Raw genomic sequence first — 12,839 nt, forward strand, 5'->3', positions numbered from 1 at the left:
GACGGCTTGGAATATTATCATTAGAATTGCAATTATTTGATAAAAATTTTGAAACTTTCAAACAGAACCTGAGCTCTTGAGTGTGGAAAGCCGGCTTCATGAGCCGTAACTAAACACAATGAGTTCGTTCAAGCCATGAACTGAACCAATCATTTTTGTTTTTGTTTTTCTGCCCTGATTTAAGTATTAATAAAAAGTTTGCTCGAATCTGTTGTTGAACTTAATTGAATCAAATTTAAATTAAATCAAAATATAATCAAATTTAACTCAAATCGCAACTTAATCAAATTAAATTCATATCAAAATTTGCAATTATGAAAAACTTTTATAATTAAACATTTTTATGCGTAAGGTTACAAACGTTGTTGAATAGCTGATCAAATGCCCTGCGAGAGCGTGAAAATCAATTTATCCAAGCATTTCGCGTTGTTAAGGATGGTTATGGCAAGAGACTTGCGGAGAGCTGTTCACGTTGCGTTGGCCGTGATTGCAAATTGTTGAAAATTAATTTCAAATTGCTTGTTTGCTAGTTAAAAGACTGAAAGGAGCCGCCGGTTAATATTTATTTGCAGTCACTGCCGTTGGCTCAATTGAAAAATCGCCGGGAAGTATGCAACGGATTTGTCTGATACCCTGTATTCAATGGGGCTTAGGACTTAAGAGGACGTTGTTAATTTGTTGTACTCGCTAGAAATCCGTTAAAATATTGCAATTAGGTCGTATTTCGTGCTTGATAAGCATTAATCAATATTCTTTAATAGCAGCACATAACATCGTACGTAACTCAATTTACTTTTGTTCTGGGCCCTAATTTAGTTTCCAAGTAGTTTCAAACTAAGCGAATAGTTAAATAAAACTATTCATTAACAAGTTTCGTTTGCAATTACTTTAATCTGAAGTCTAGTTTCTAAAGGTTCTGCATACAATCAATTAAGAGCTCCCCCTAATTCAAATAGCCTAAGGTTCAATGCGACTTTTCTTCTTCTATTTTTTTTTTTTGGCGAACGAAAGCAAAATCAATCAAAAAGTCAAACACAAAGTCGGCAGCGATTTTCCATGGAAATCCCATTTCGAGGAAATTTGTCAGCTTAAGGAGCTGCAACTTTTGCGCTTCCGCTCGACCGACTTAACGAAGAAGCGAGCGGCCCAAATACGAGAATTTGCATATTAAAATGAACAGAAGCCGAGGAAAACATCAGTGGAAAATTTTGCAGCGCCGCCGCAAACAGTCATATTATTAATGTAGGTCCTGAGCAAACCAACCGAGATTAGCTATTAATTTTCATTATTATGTGGGAGGGCAACATATACCATATAAAAATGCCGCAAAAGCATAAAGTGGCTTAGCCAGCTTGAGGTTGGCTCTTAAAAAAGGTTTCGGCCAAGCTGCTAAGAAAAACAGAAAAGCAACTGAATAGAAAATTGTAACGGCGCCAGTTAATCAAAATGTGGAAACAGCCATTCGACTTTTATGCATAGATCTAAAGTTGGTCTATACGAGGCCTTCGGGCAGGCACGTGTGCCAATTGCATTAGTCGAATTGTATTTTACTTTAAACGCTACGAGCTTGGCATTTTTTATTTCAAAGTTCTGCTCTGCAATGTGTTTCTTTTTTGGGGCGCATCGACCACAACTTGTGCCGTTTTACACGTGGTATTTGCAACCAAAATGGCTGCCAAGCGTGCCATAAGTTGCCAAAGTTACCCCAACCACACACACACTCTCTCTCTCTCTCTTCCCCCTCTGTCTCTGTCTCTGTCTCAGCTATTTTCCACACAAATACTCCAAAATGTTAACACGATAAACTGCACGAATGCGAGCTGAGCATTTGTTATAGATTCGAATTTGGCTTTAACTATTTTTATGGCATTTCGCAAGTTGAGCTGAAAGAGTTCCCATAAAATTTTCGAAGCGCCAAAAACTATCAAACTATCAAATTCCTATAGCCATCAATGTGTGCTCTTAAGTCTTAAGTTCCTAGAGGTGTTTGCCATAAAAAACTGTTTAAAGTAGAGATGAGCGCATTTGCGATTTGCTATAGGCAATAATCGGATAAGTCGTGTTGCGCTTGTTGGATCGTGTTGAGATTGTGTTGAGTTGAGTCGTGGGTCGTGTTGGACTCGTGTATGTAACTTAGTTAGTGTTTAATTGTGTTTAGTCGTGTAAGTCGTTTGTGTTCGGATCGTGTTAGACTCATGTTAGCATCTTAGTAAGTCGTGTTGAGTATTTTTCGTGTCACAGTGGCATCTGTTGTCGCGTGGAGAAAGTCGTGTTGAACTGTGTTTTGTCGTATTTCGTTGTGCTATCGAGTGGTGCATTCTGCCAAGTCGTGTAAGCTACTTTTGTTGAATCTTCTTTGACTCGTGCCTTTTATCCTTAAGGCATGTCAAATCCTCAGTTAGTTTTCAATTTTATTTTAAGCGAAAATCCCGTGTTAAGACGTGCTTACTCGTCAGACAACACACGCTTGATTATAATTCTATGAGCATATGTCAGGTTTAGCTTGATTTGCGGACTTTTGTGTACAAATAGACACACATTGTTCAGGATTGTCACAGAACAAGTTAAGCTCGACGTTTATATTTCAATTCGTGCCTTAGTTTGGCCAACTTCTGTGAAGCACATCAAGTTGGCAATTAGAGGGCCATCAGCAAGAAGTTAGCAACTAATTAAAGATACACCGCCGCACATCCACACATACCGATGCACAGAAAATGTGGGGTGTACGAAATGGTGGCGATGTCCTCAGGTGTGTGCGGCTTGAGACTTCAAGTTTCAACAAAAGTTGTTGGCCCGATGGGGGTCCACCTGGGTTTGCAGTTTCAAACGGCAGCTGTCCCGCAGGCCACATGCCACAAGCAGCGATGCCCTTTGACTGCGCCCCGTTGCGGTTTCGGTTGCGGTTGATCGGGCTCCTGTCTGAACCATAACTAAACCTTTAACACAGTGTCTAACCATAAGCTCAAACGCAGCCCTGGTGCTCGCCTCGCTCGGTCAATTTCAATTATAATAGCATTTGGCATTTGCATATCGCTGCTTATTATAATTTGTAATTAAATGCGGGGCGTTGGCCAATTTTTCAGCATAATTTAAGTAATTGCGAATTGAATTGCAGACTTAATGACACGTGGAAAACTGAAAATGTAAACTAATTAAAGTGCTTTCTAGCGGCGCTCGTTCGCATGTAATACGAGACGCGCCAATAGCCAAGTGACCACGGGCGCGTCAGATGAGCTACACGCAGTGGGCGTGGTACTCGAGCTATGCAGGCGCCGACATGTGTGTGTGTGTGTGCGTGTGTGTTTGTTTATAGCCAAGCTGGTTTTAAAATGCACTTAAAAGCAATTAATTTGCAATAAAAGCAGTTTTAATGTTCCACGTACCCTGTCTGGCTGTGTGCGTATGTGTGTGTGCGTGTGTGTGTGTGTGTGTGTGTGGAGCTGGCGTCATCAATCAGCCACCAACACCTGCTCCTAGCCACATATGCACTAATCCTAACCATAGTCGAGCCGTAGTTTTACCTAACTGGGCCAACCGAATCGATGTCGTTGAGGCATTGCTCATACGCCCTGTTGTATGCCTACAATTTCCATCAGGAACTAGACAAAAATAGGTATCTTTTGCACACAGAAAATTAAATATGCTTGTCAAATTACAGTTTATGGTTTATCAGGTGTGTAATTACAGTGTTTATTGAAACAAAGCCTTGAAAACAAGGTATGGTATATCAGCCCGATGCTTATAAGAAATGGCTATGTTTTATTATATGTTATATGGATAGGTTTAGACGGGGTTTCGGGAAATCCCACCCGTTTGTGTGAAAAAATGCTAAAATCCGATCGGGCTCAAGGCTCATCTTCAAAGATATTTTTGGGAAGTTATGTGATATGTCCTTGCGGGTCAAAGGTTTAATAAACGAAAGAAACGTAAGACCGTTGATTCCAACACTGCATTCTTTATTCGATTCACTTAAGGAGATTTTAAACAGTAGAGGTAATCAGGATGGGCAGATTTCAATTTACCACGGGCGTGTACTTAGTGGAGAGATAAATTCTGAAATTTGCAGCACAAAACGTTTCACGGACAAGGCCAGGCAAGACTTCCATACAATAATCCATTAGACGAATCCATTGAAGAGTATTTGCTATGAAGCTAAGCAAATACCAAATGCATCACAACAAACTTGCAGCAAAATCTAAGTAATCCGCAAAAGAGGTCTGCAAACTGATGTAAATAAATTGTAAAAGCTCGACAAAAGCTCTCCCTCTATATAAATAAATACAGCTTTTTTTCTATTTGTTGCAGAGTAATCTATTAACTGGTTTGTCTGGCAAGCAAAACACTTGTCTGCACATGTCAGAACTGTTATAATGATTCCCGTCATGGGCTTAAAAGCCGAGAGCGACTCTCGACTATGCCCCACGCTGCGACTGGCTCGCCGCAAGTGTCCTAAGCGCCGAGTCGAGGATTAGCCACGTTAGGTTATTTGCTTTGATTTCATATTTATTTTCTACTTTTCAGCCAACGATATTTGCTTGTTTCTTCTTTTTGTGCATTGTTAAGAGTTGTGTAAGAGTTGGACACAGGCAAACAGCAGACTTTCAGCTTCTACTATTGGTTTTTTATTGTTTTTTTTTTTTTTTTTGTGAGTGGATCCACTTTGTTTTCCCAGTTTATCCAGTTTCTCAGTCACGTAGTCGACAGCCGATGACGTGGCTGTTGCTGAACCGTCAACAAAGCTGCGTCAGCTGTAATTGTGAGTGTGTGTGTGCGTGTGTGTGCGTGTGTGTGTGCGTGTGTCATCAAGTGCAGTCAGCTGTCATCTCTTATACACATTGTCACGCAATTGACGGGCAACAGCCCAACACCCTTTCCAAGCAGAGTTCCCGACGTTAAAAATAGCCACAAAGTCGAAGCGAGCCACGCACTTTCTCTCTCTCGCTTTCTACCCTTCTTTCTCTGTCTCTGTGTCTGTCTCTCCCTCTTTCTCACTCGTCTCGCTATTGTCTCTTGTCGCATTGCCAGTTGATCGATTTTTACCTTAACACATTTTCGCAATGCTTAAAAAGGCGACACGCCCCAAAGACCCTAGACCCTAGACTCTATACCATGTCACCAGTTGCCATCCAAGCCCCACCCTGGACAATTGTCATTATAATAAGGTTATGTTGCTCTGACATATCCGTGTATCCAACGCTTGCCCCCACTCATCCCCACCCACCTTGTCGCTTGCCTCATTTGGTTCCATTGGCTGACCTTGAACGCTGCTCTTTATATTGATTTCTTTTTTAAGTTAATTAAAAAGCGCAGGTTACGAAATGAAGCTCAGCCATTAAACCAAATGAGCCAAGCGAAATGTGGCGCCCCTCTCTTAAATTAGGCTAATAGAATAGAAGAAGAACAAGAGAAGAAGAAAAAACTAGATACGCAGCAATTGAGCAGCAGTAATTGTCATAATTAAGTGCAGGGGAGTACGCGGAGCAACTGGCAACTGTCGAGTGCTCCCTGCTCTTGGCGGGGGCCTCAAGTGGTTGTCCCTCATAAATGTAAGTGATACTGCAGCTCAGACCCGAGTCACATCCGGCAAATAGGTGGGCAACAAAGTGCCGGACGGAAGAATTTCCTATGTTCTCTTCTTTTTAGTTTGGAATTACATTTAATATTCAGTTTTGAGTTTTAGCTTGATTCTAGCTTAAAATAATTGCATTCTAGTTTAAAAGAGCAAATTTTTTGAGCTCTTGCAGAGATTATGCATTTTTTTCTTTTCATACTTCTGCCGCTACTTCTTGTCTTCTTGAGTTATTTTTATTCCCTGAAGCCATTAAAAATTGGGGTATTTGTATGTAACAGGCAGAAGGAAGCATCACCGACCCCATAAAGTATATATATTCTTGATCAGCATCAATAGCCGAGTCGATCTAGCCATGTCCGTCTGTCCGTCTGTCTGTCTGTCTGCCTGTCTGCCTGTCTGCCTGTCTGTCCGTCTGTCCGTCTGTCCGTATGTATGAACGCAAGGATCTCAGACCCTCAAGAGCTAGAGGCTTGAAATTTTAGATGTAGGTGCTCTTACTGCCTGCGCAGATCGAGTTTGTTGTCGATAATCGATAACTTACTCCGCTTCCAAGCAATCGATAAAAATCGATATCGATAGCCTGTTTTTTGGGCAATTTTGGTAAATAATAAGAGCTAGAGTCCCAAAACTTGACATATAGCTTCCACAATAGAATATATATATGCATTTGATATTGGAAGAAGAGGGTTCAGGGTATCCCCTAGTCGGGAGCTCCCGACTAGAATCTCTTACTTGTTTGTTTTTGAAAGTATGTCTAACAAACTGCCCGATAAAGCACATTAGTTTAACTGGTACATATGAATTATGTACTGGATTTCTCTATGTTCCCTCACTGCTTAGAAGTCCTGTCTTATTTTTTGTATCATCCTCTAGAGAAGCTAGCTGTTGCATACAAATACTGCCCAATGCTCTTTTTTCCATATATATATATATATATATCCGATCTGTATCCATCGCATTTCAGCCGCATTGCTTCCTCTTCAGCCCCATTTTCCCATTAGCCTTTTCCCATTTACATTTGCGTTGCTGTTTGCTCAACCCGGCCCGAACGCTACGCTGGTCGACCGTGCCACAAAATCAATTAAAAACCTGCCTCATTCGCTGCAACAACGCATCACGGACCCCGCCCTTACCGCACACATTCTCCTACGGCCTGGCTCGGACCTGTGCCTCGTCTATTTGCCCGGCGTAAATGTCGGCACTGGACAAACATAACATTTTTCCGCAAAAACTAGCGCAAAAATAAAACGCACAAGAGCTGCAGGTAAACAGCGTCCAGGGAGCAGCCCCTGGCAGACAGCCGCGCCCAAGCGACGCACCAGCCAACCCACCGCCCACGCAATAAGCCGCCCAAAAGCCCAACCACACCCACTCAAAAGAACGAACGACTAATTTTTGTCGCGCACGGTCAACTTTTGTAATTTCCGTAGCATTTGGGCGCGTCAGGCGGCGGCGCTTCTCGAGCAATTATGCCACTTGCCACTTGCTGCAATAACTGCCCCTTGGCTAATCTGCCACGCCCAGTTCGCCCAGCCAGACAACCGCCCAAGCGCCCAACCAGCCCACCAGCCAACCCAGACACACAGCCATTCTGAACGCCTGCCTCATCTGTTGGGCTTTGGGCTTTGTCACAGTCTCTTGTTGTCTGCATAAATCAAATATTTGCTAATAACTCAACAAACACACACACACACACAGTTAGTTGGACCGCCGCTTCCGGTTGCAACTGTTGAACTTTGTTGTGTTTGCCGTGCAATGCAATCAACAAGAAAATAATTAATACAAAAGTATTTTAAGCTACACATGTGTGTGTGTATGCGTGCGTCCGTGTGTTTGCGCTGCAACATGGGCTTATGTTTGCCATTTTTTTTAAATTTTAATTAAATTGCAACAAATGCTGCATACTTTGAGGCGCACTATGTTTAAATCGAATTAAATGCGACATTTCAATTGAATTTGCGGCTAGCTGTGCGACGCCCACGCCACGCTACACCCCCTCTGCCAGCCCCCTATCTTCTATCCCTTGTTCTATATATCTATATATTCCTCCACCGCCTGCTGTGTTAATTGTTAACTGCGGGAAAATTGCGATTAACTCGCATCCAGCGGCGCAGCAATTTCCCTCAGTTCACACCCCGCTCTCCACGCGTTCTCCCCAACCTCCAGCTAAATGCAACAAATAGAAAACAGTTGAAACTATTTCCGAGCACTAGATACTTAAAATTAGAATCCATTGAAGCTTTTAGCTATTGTTTACTTTTATTAGCAGTTAATTGTCTTTTCTTGAACCTTGATGAATAGATAATGGAAAGGAATGGACATCAGGTCGAATATTTATGTATTTTTTCACTTTTCTGCACAAGTATAAGAATTTGTATCATGCTATTCCTTTTTCCCTCTTATTCTATAAATATATATTATTCGAATTCAATATGTTTGTATACTCTGTTAGTAGAAGGTAAAAAAATGATATACTATCTTTGTATGCACAATTTTGCTTTCTTAATTTACGGCCGATGTTTTAAGATATGTTAGCAAATATTTCTGGCTCGCCCATTTTCGAATTCATTGTCAACAACGCCCCTTTTTTTAGATCCTAGATTTTTAGAGCTTGATTTTGAACTGAAAACAGCGTATGTCGTAAACTCTTCCGACTGCAAAGTCTATGTTTGGTTTTTTCTATTCACCTCAATCTTATTTTTGAAAAAAGGCCATACGATTTCAATGAATTTATGTGTGAAAGACCATTTTGTGTTTATAGTAAAATATTTTTTTCTTAAATTTTATATTTTCGACATACCCGAACCCAAAGTGTATTTCTAGTGTTATAGATATATATATTAATATAATTGATCAGAACCAACAGCCGAGTCGATCTAAGCATGTGCGTCTGTCTGTTGCCCTGAAAACGAATCACTAAGAAAATTAAGTTCTTGCTTGAGCAACTTTTTGGTTTTAGGCTTAAGCAAACATACGGCTTCTAAGATGCTTCTTATAGATGAACCAAGACTTAACTATATCAGGTAGATTATATTTATGGTAAGAATCGATCAAATGCATTATTTTTGTATGGAATTGTTTTCTGTTTTCACCAAAGTCGGCAATTAAGCGCTTTGCAATTCTTATAAATTGTTTAAGGTTAGGGTATTTTAAAACTGTCTCGAACTGCATTTGGGGGCAATAAGTGCCACGCCCACAGCTCAGATACCATCGACAGCACTCAAGATAATTATGTGCAAGCCGGAAAACTGTGTCAGTCGTTGGCGGCAAGTGAAAATGAGCAAGAAAACGGCTAGTTAGAAGCAACGGCAGATGAAAAATGAATAATAAACAATATACTTATAATAAGAAATGGTCGAGGGGGGAGGAAAGGAAGCATGAAAACAAGACAAGCCCAAGCCGAAAAGCATGGTCTGGCTAGCCATTGACTATGAAAACTGACTACTGACTTGTCCAGAAGCAGAGCTGGGTGGGCGGGATGGGCGGTACGGGCAGTGGCCAGCTAATTAGACGGCGTGTCGGCAGCCAGCAAAGTGTGAAAATGGGCAGCGCACAGTGGGTGGATTGGCCAGCGATGGGTGCAAGTAGATTGGAATTGGATTGAAATTGGAATTGGATTGGAATTGGAATTGGATTTGGATTGGATTGGATTGCATTCGAGTGGCACGCGACGTTATTTGCTCAGGCGTAACTCCATGGCAAGCCCGCCGCCGACCGCCCACCCGCCCGATCTGCTGCAGCTGCTCATTTGCATATGCAAACTTTCTATGGGAGCAATGCGAATAATTTATGCTGATGAGCTAGACGAAGTTTTTCATTTGTGTGCTGAGTGAGTGTCGGGCAGGGGCGCAGTACGTGCAGCTTTGATGTTTTGGCCAATATGGTATGCCATGTAGGCATGCAGATATCTAACATATATGTATGCATTACACGTGCCACTTACCCTTGAGCAGATGCTGCAAGATGTTGTCCTTGTGCTCCTCGGAGTGCGGCTCGCCCATTACAATAAGTAGATAGCAGCCGGTTAGCGGACTGGGCGGTCCCACAATGCCGCCGGCCAAGCTGGAGGCGCCACCGCCATCCGAGCAGGCGGTATCCAACGGCGGACGTCCGCCAATTTCCGACGGCGGCAATGAGCTGGCGGCTGCCCCAGTGGTCGCATCATCACCAGCATCGCCAGCAGCGCTGGCACCAGCTGCATCCACGCCATCTGCATCCACTTGGCCAGGCGACGGCGGCGGCAATGTAGCCGTAGCTGGTACATGCACCTCCACCTGACCCAGCTGCTGGGGCGGATCAGCGCCTCCATTGCCGTTGCCATTGCCACTGCCGTTCCCGTTGCCGTTGCCGTTACCGTTGCCATTGCCGTTGCCATTCCCATTCCCGTTGGCTTGGGCGGGACCTTCCGGAGCGGTTGCTGCCATGATAGCTGCTTCACTAGTTCCTACACCTGCTGCTGCTGCTGCTCCTGATGTTGTTGTTGTCGCCTTTGGCCGATCTCCCATCACAGTTGTTGCTCTTGTTCTCACAGACACGGGCACACAAAAAAAATAAACCTAGCCGTACACTTGAAAAAAAAAGACGTATCGCTTTGCGCTGCGGAGTTTTTGAAACTCTACCGTACTCTTTCACACACTATGCGTGTCTCTTTCGTTCACACTGCCTCTGTCTCTCTCTCTATCTCTCTCGCTATCTCTCTTTCTCACTCTCGCTCTGTGTCTGTCTCGCTCTCACTGGCTTGTCTCTGTCTTGCGCGGCGTTTTGTGGCACTTCAAGTTTCTTGGAAATTTTTCGATAAAACGTCCGAAGCTCAGTCTTGACTGCTGTGGCAATTGGGCGGGCGGCTGGCTGACGGGGCGTGGCAGCTTTTGCTGCTTCACTTCACAAGCTGCGCTTCTTGCGGCTGCTTTCTGTTGTTGTTGTTGTTATTTGTTGTACTTTTTGTTTGCGGGCCGTGACTTGGGCGCTTTTTTTTAATGAGTTCTTCACTTAAGTTTTTTCTTGTCTCTGCAATTTTTTGCTTAATTGGTTTTTTCTTTATATGCGAAATTATATTTTTGTATTTATATTTATTTATTTATTGGTTTTTTTTTTTTTTTTTGCTTGCAATTTTCTTTTTGTTTTCTTATTTGTTGTGCACACTTCGAAGCTGTGTTAGTTGCTTTTGGTTTTTCTTGAAATTAAATTAGCGTTTGGGAATTTTTTAATAATATTTGGTTTTTTTGCTGGAGTAAATTTTGCGGCGATTGGCGTGTTGATTTTTGTTTTAGTTTATTTTTCTTTCAATATTATGAGTTAAATATAATTTTTTCTTTTTTTTCTGTAGATTTGGACTAGCTTTTACTTGTAGCAATGCTTTTTTTTTTGCTTTGGTTTTTAATATTTTAATTAATAATAATTGTCCATTTGGTTTTGTAAAGTGTGTGTGTGAGTGTTTATATGTATGTGTGTGTGTGAGTTATTTTAATATGCAAATTTAAACTTTTGTTTTCTGCTTATGAGTGACGTCTATATATATAGATATATATATATAAATATATATATACTTTTTTGAATGTCTTTTTTTGGTTTTTCTTTGAAATCTGCGACTTTTTCGGTTGTTTTTTCTTTTTTAGCTTTCCTTCGTTTGCTTTGGATCTGCAAATAAAAGAGCGAAAAGGGGAAATTTTTGTAATAAGCGAGGGCTTACATGTGCTAATATATGTTTTAAATGGGGAGGGGAAAAACATGGGGAACAGAGAACTTATCTAGAGTATTGATGATAGATATATTTATATATATCAATAAATGCAACGAGACGGACTACTTTCTATGTTCTATGAGTTGCACGGTATATTGCACAAATTGATTTTTACACAAAGCTCTATCCATTGTTGATCTAAGCTATTGAAAGTCGTCCCACTTTACTTTTATTTCCAGTTAATCAGCTCAAGTGGCTCTGAACGAGTTTTAGAAGTAATTTTTTTCCAGCTCCACACAACTACAACAACAACAATTTGCTGTTAGACGCTGCACTTATGACAACCTGAAAAGATGCACATATATAGAGCTGGCCAGGTCTGAGGCAAGTCACTAATGCCGCACGGCCCAATGGGCCGAAGAACCGACGGACCGACAAGCCGATAGGCCGACGGGCCGACGGCCAGTTCCATCAGCCAGACGAGCCAAGGAGCTATAAAAAGCCATAGACAAGCTCCGCATATAAATGCATTGAACTTTGGCCGTGTTGCTGACAACAACAACAATAACGACAACAGCCACAAATTGCACATATGCAGCAACACACAAACACACACACACACACTTGGGCGCACACACACCCCAAAAAGATGTCGTCATCGCTCCATGGCAACGACAACGACGACAACGTCGACGTCATCAGGCGCTGGTGTTGCCTGACTGAATGTGAAAACTATAAAAAGCAGCAGCAACAACAACAACAACAGCAGCAGCAACAGCAGCAGCAACAGAGGCAACACCAACAACAGCTATAAAAATAAAAACAAAAACAACAACAAGCTGAACAACTCCTTTTGATATTTTATGTCGCGTTGTTGTTGTCATCCTGCAGTGTGTTGTTGTTAGGCTTGTTGTTGCTGCTGTTGTTGTTGTTGTTGCTTTTGTGCCTTGGACTTGGTCGCGTGCCTGGTCTACGTGCCCATTGCGCCTTCTCCCTTGCCACAGGCGTTGCGCTCCGCTGACGCCGTCTTTCAGTAAGTTGTTGTTGCTGCTGCTGCTGCTGCTGCTGCTACTGTTGTCGTTGTTGCTGCTGTTGCTAGTGTCCCCACTGCCGCTGGTTCGTGTTGTTGGCGGCGTCGCCCGATGATTCACCCAGCCAGTCGCCGGCAAATGCAGCTACACTTGTATCTCCACACGCACACTCACACACACTCACACACACACACACACACGCACACCCCATATACACACATGAGTGCTAGATATTCGAAGTACTCAGTTCTGAGAGCTGCCAAACGCAATGCAATTTTGCATTTGCTTGGGGCTATATCTCTGGGGGTCTTGGTCGTGGGCACGCCTTGCTTTTGATTAATGAGTTTTTGCTATTTTTGGGCCCATATCTTTGTTTTGCTTTACTCTTATTTTTTGCATTTGCCACCAAAAAAGCACAGCTGCTAAAGTCAAGTGCAGGCGACCAAAAACAAGGAAGCATTTTCTCCTTTGGACTGTGCGTCGTATTTCAATTATTTAGTTTCAATGCAAACTTCATATCTATGCAATGTTTTTGTACAAATATTTTTGAGATTTA

At 42.3% G+C, this 12,839-nt stretch overlaps 1 protein-coding gene across 2 annotated transcripts in view; it reads right to left on the reverse strand.

Moving 5' to 3' along the window:
- Window positions 1-10,648, reverse strand: part of LOC115767012 (microtubule-associated protein futsch) — a 55,737-nt gene extending 45,089 nt beyond the window's left edge. For both annotated transcript variants that reach the window (XM_030711135.1, XM_030711134.1), the window contains exon 1: window positions 9,516-10,648. In XM_030711135.1, coding sequence (XP_030566995.1) covers window positions 9,516-10,077 — 562 coding nt within the window. In that variant the 5' untranslated portion in view covers window positions 10,078-10,648. The remainder of the gene's footprint in view (window positions 1-9,515) is intronic.
- Window positions 10,649-12,839: the final 2,191 nt, after the last annotated feature.

Source organism: Drosophila novamexicana, unplaced genomic scaffold, assembly GCF_003285875.2.
Source record: "Drosophila novamexicana strain 15010-1031.04,08,12 unplaced genomic scaffold, DnovRS2.1 tig00001302-arrow-arrow-pilon, whole genome shotgun sequence".
Lineage (NCBI taxonomy): Eukaryota > Metazoa > Arthropoda > Insecta > Diptera > Drosophilidae > Drosophila > Drosophila novamexicana.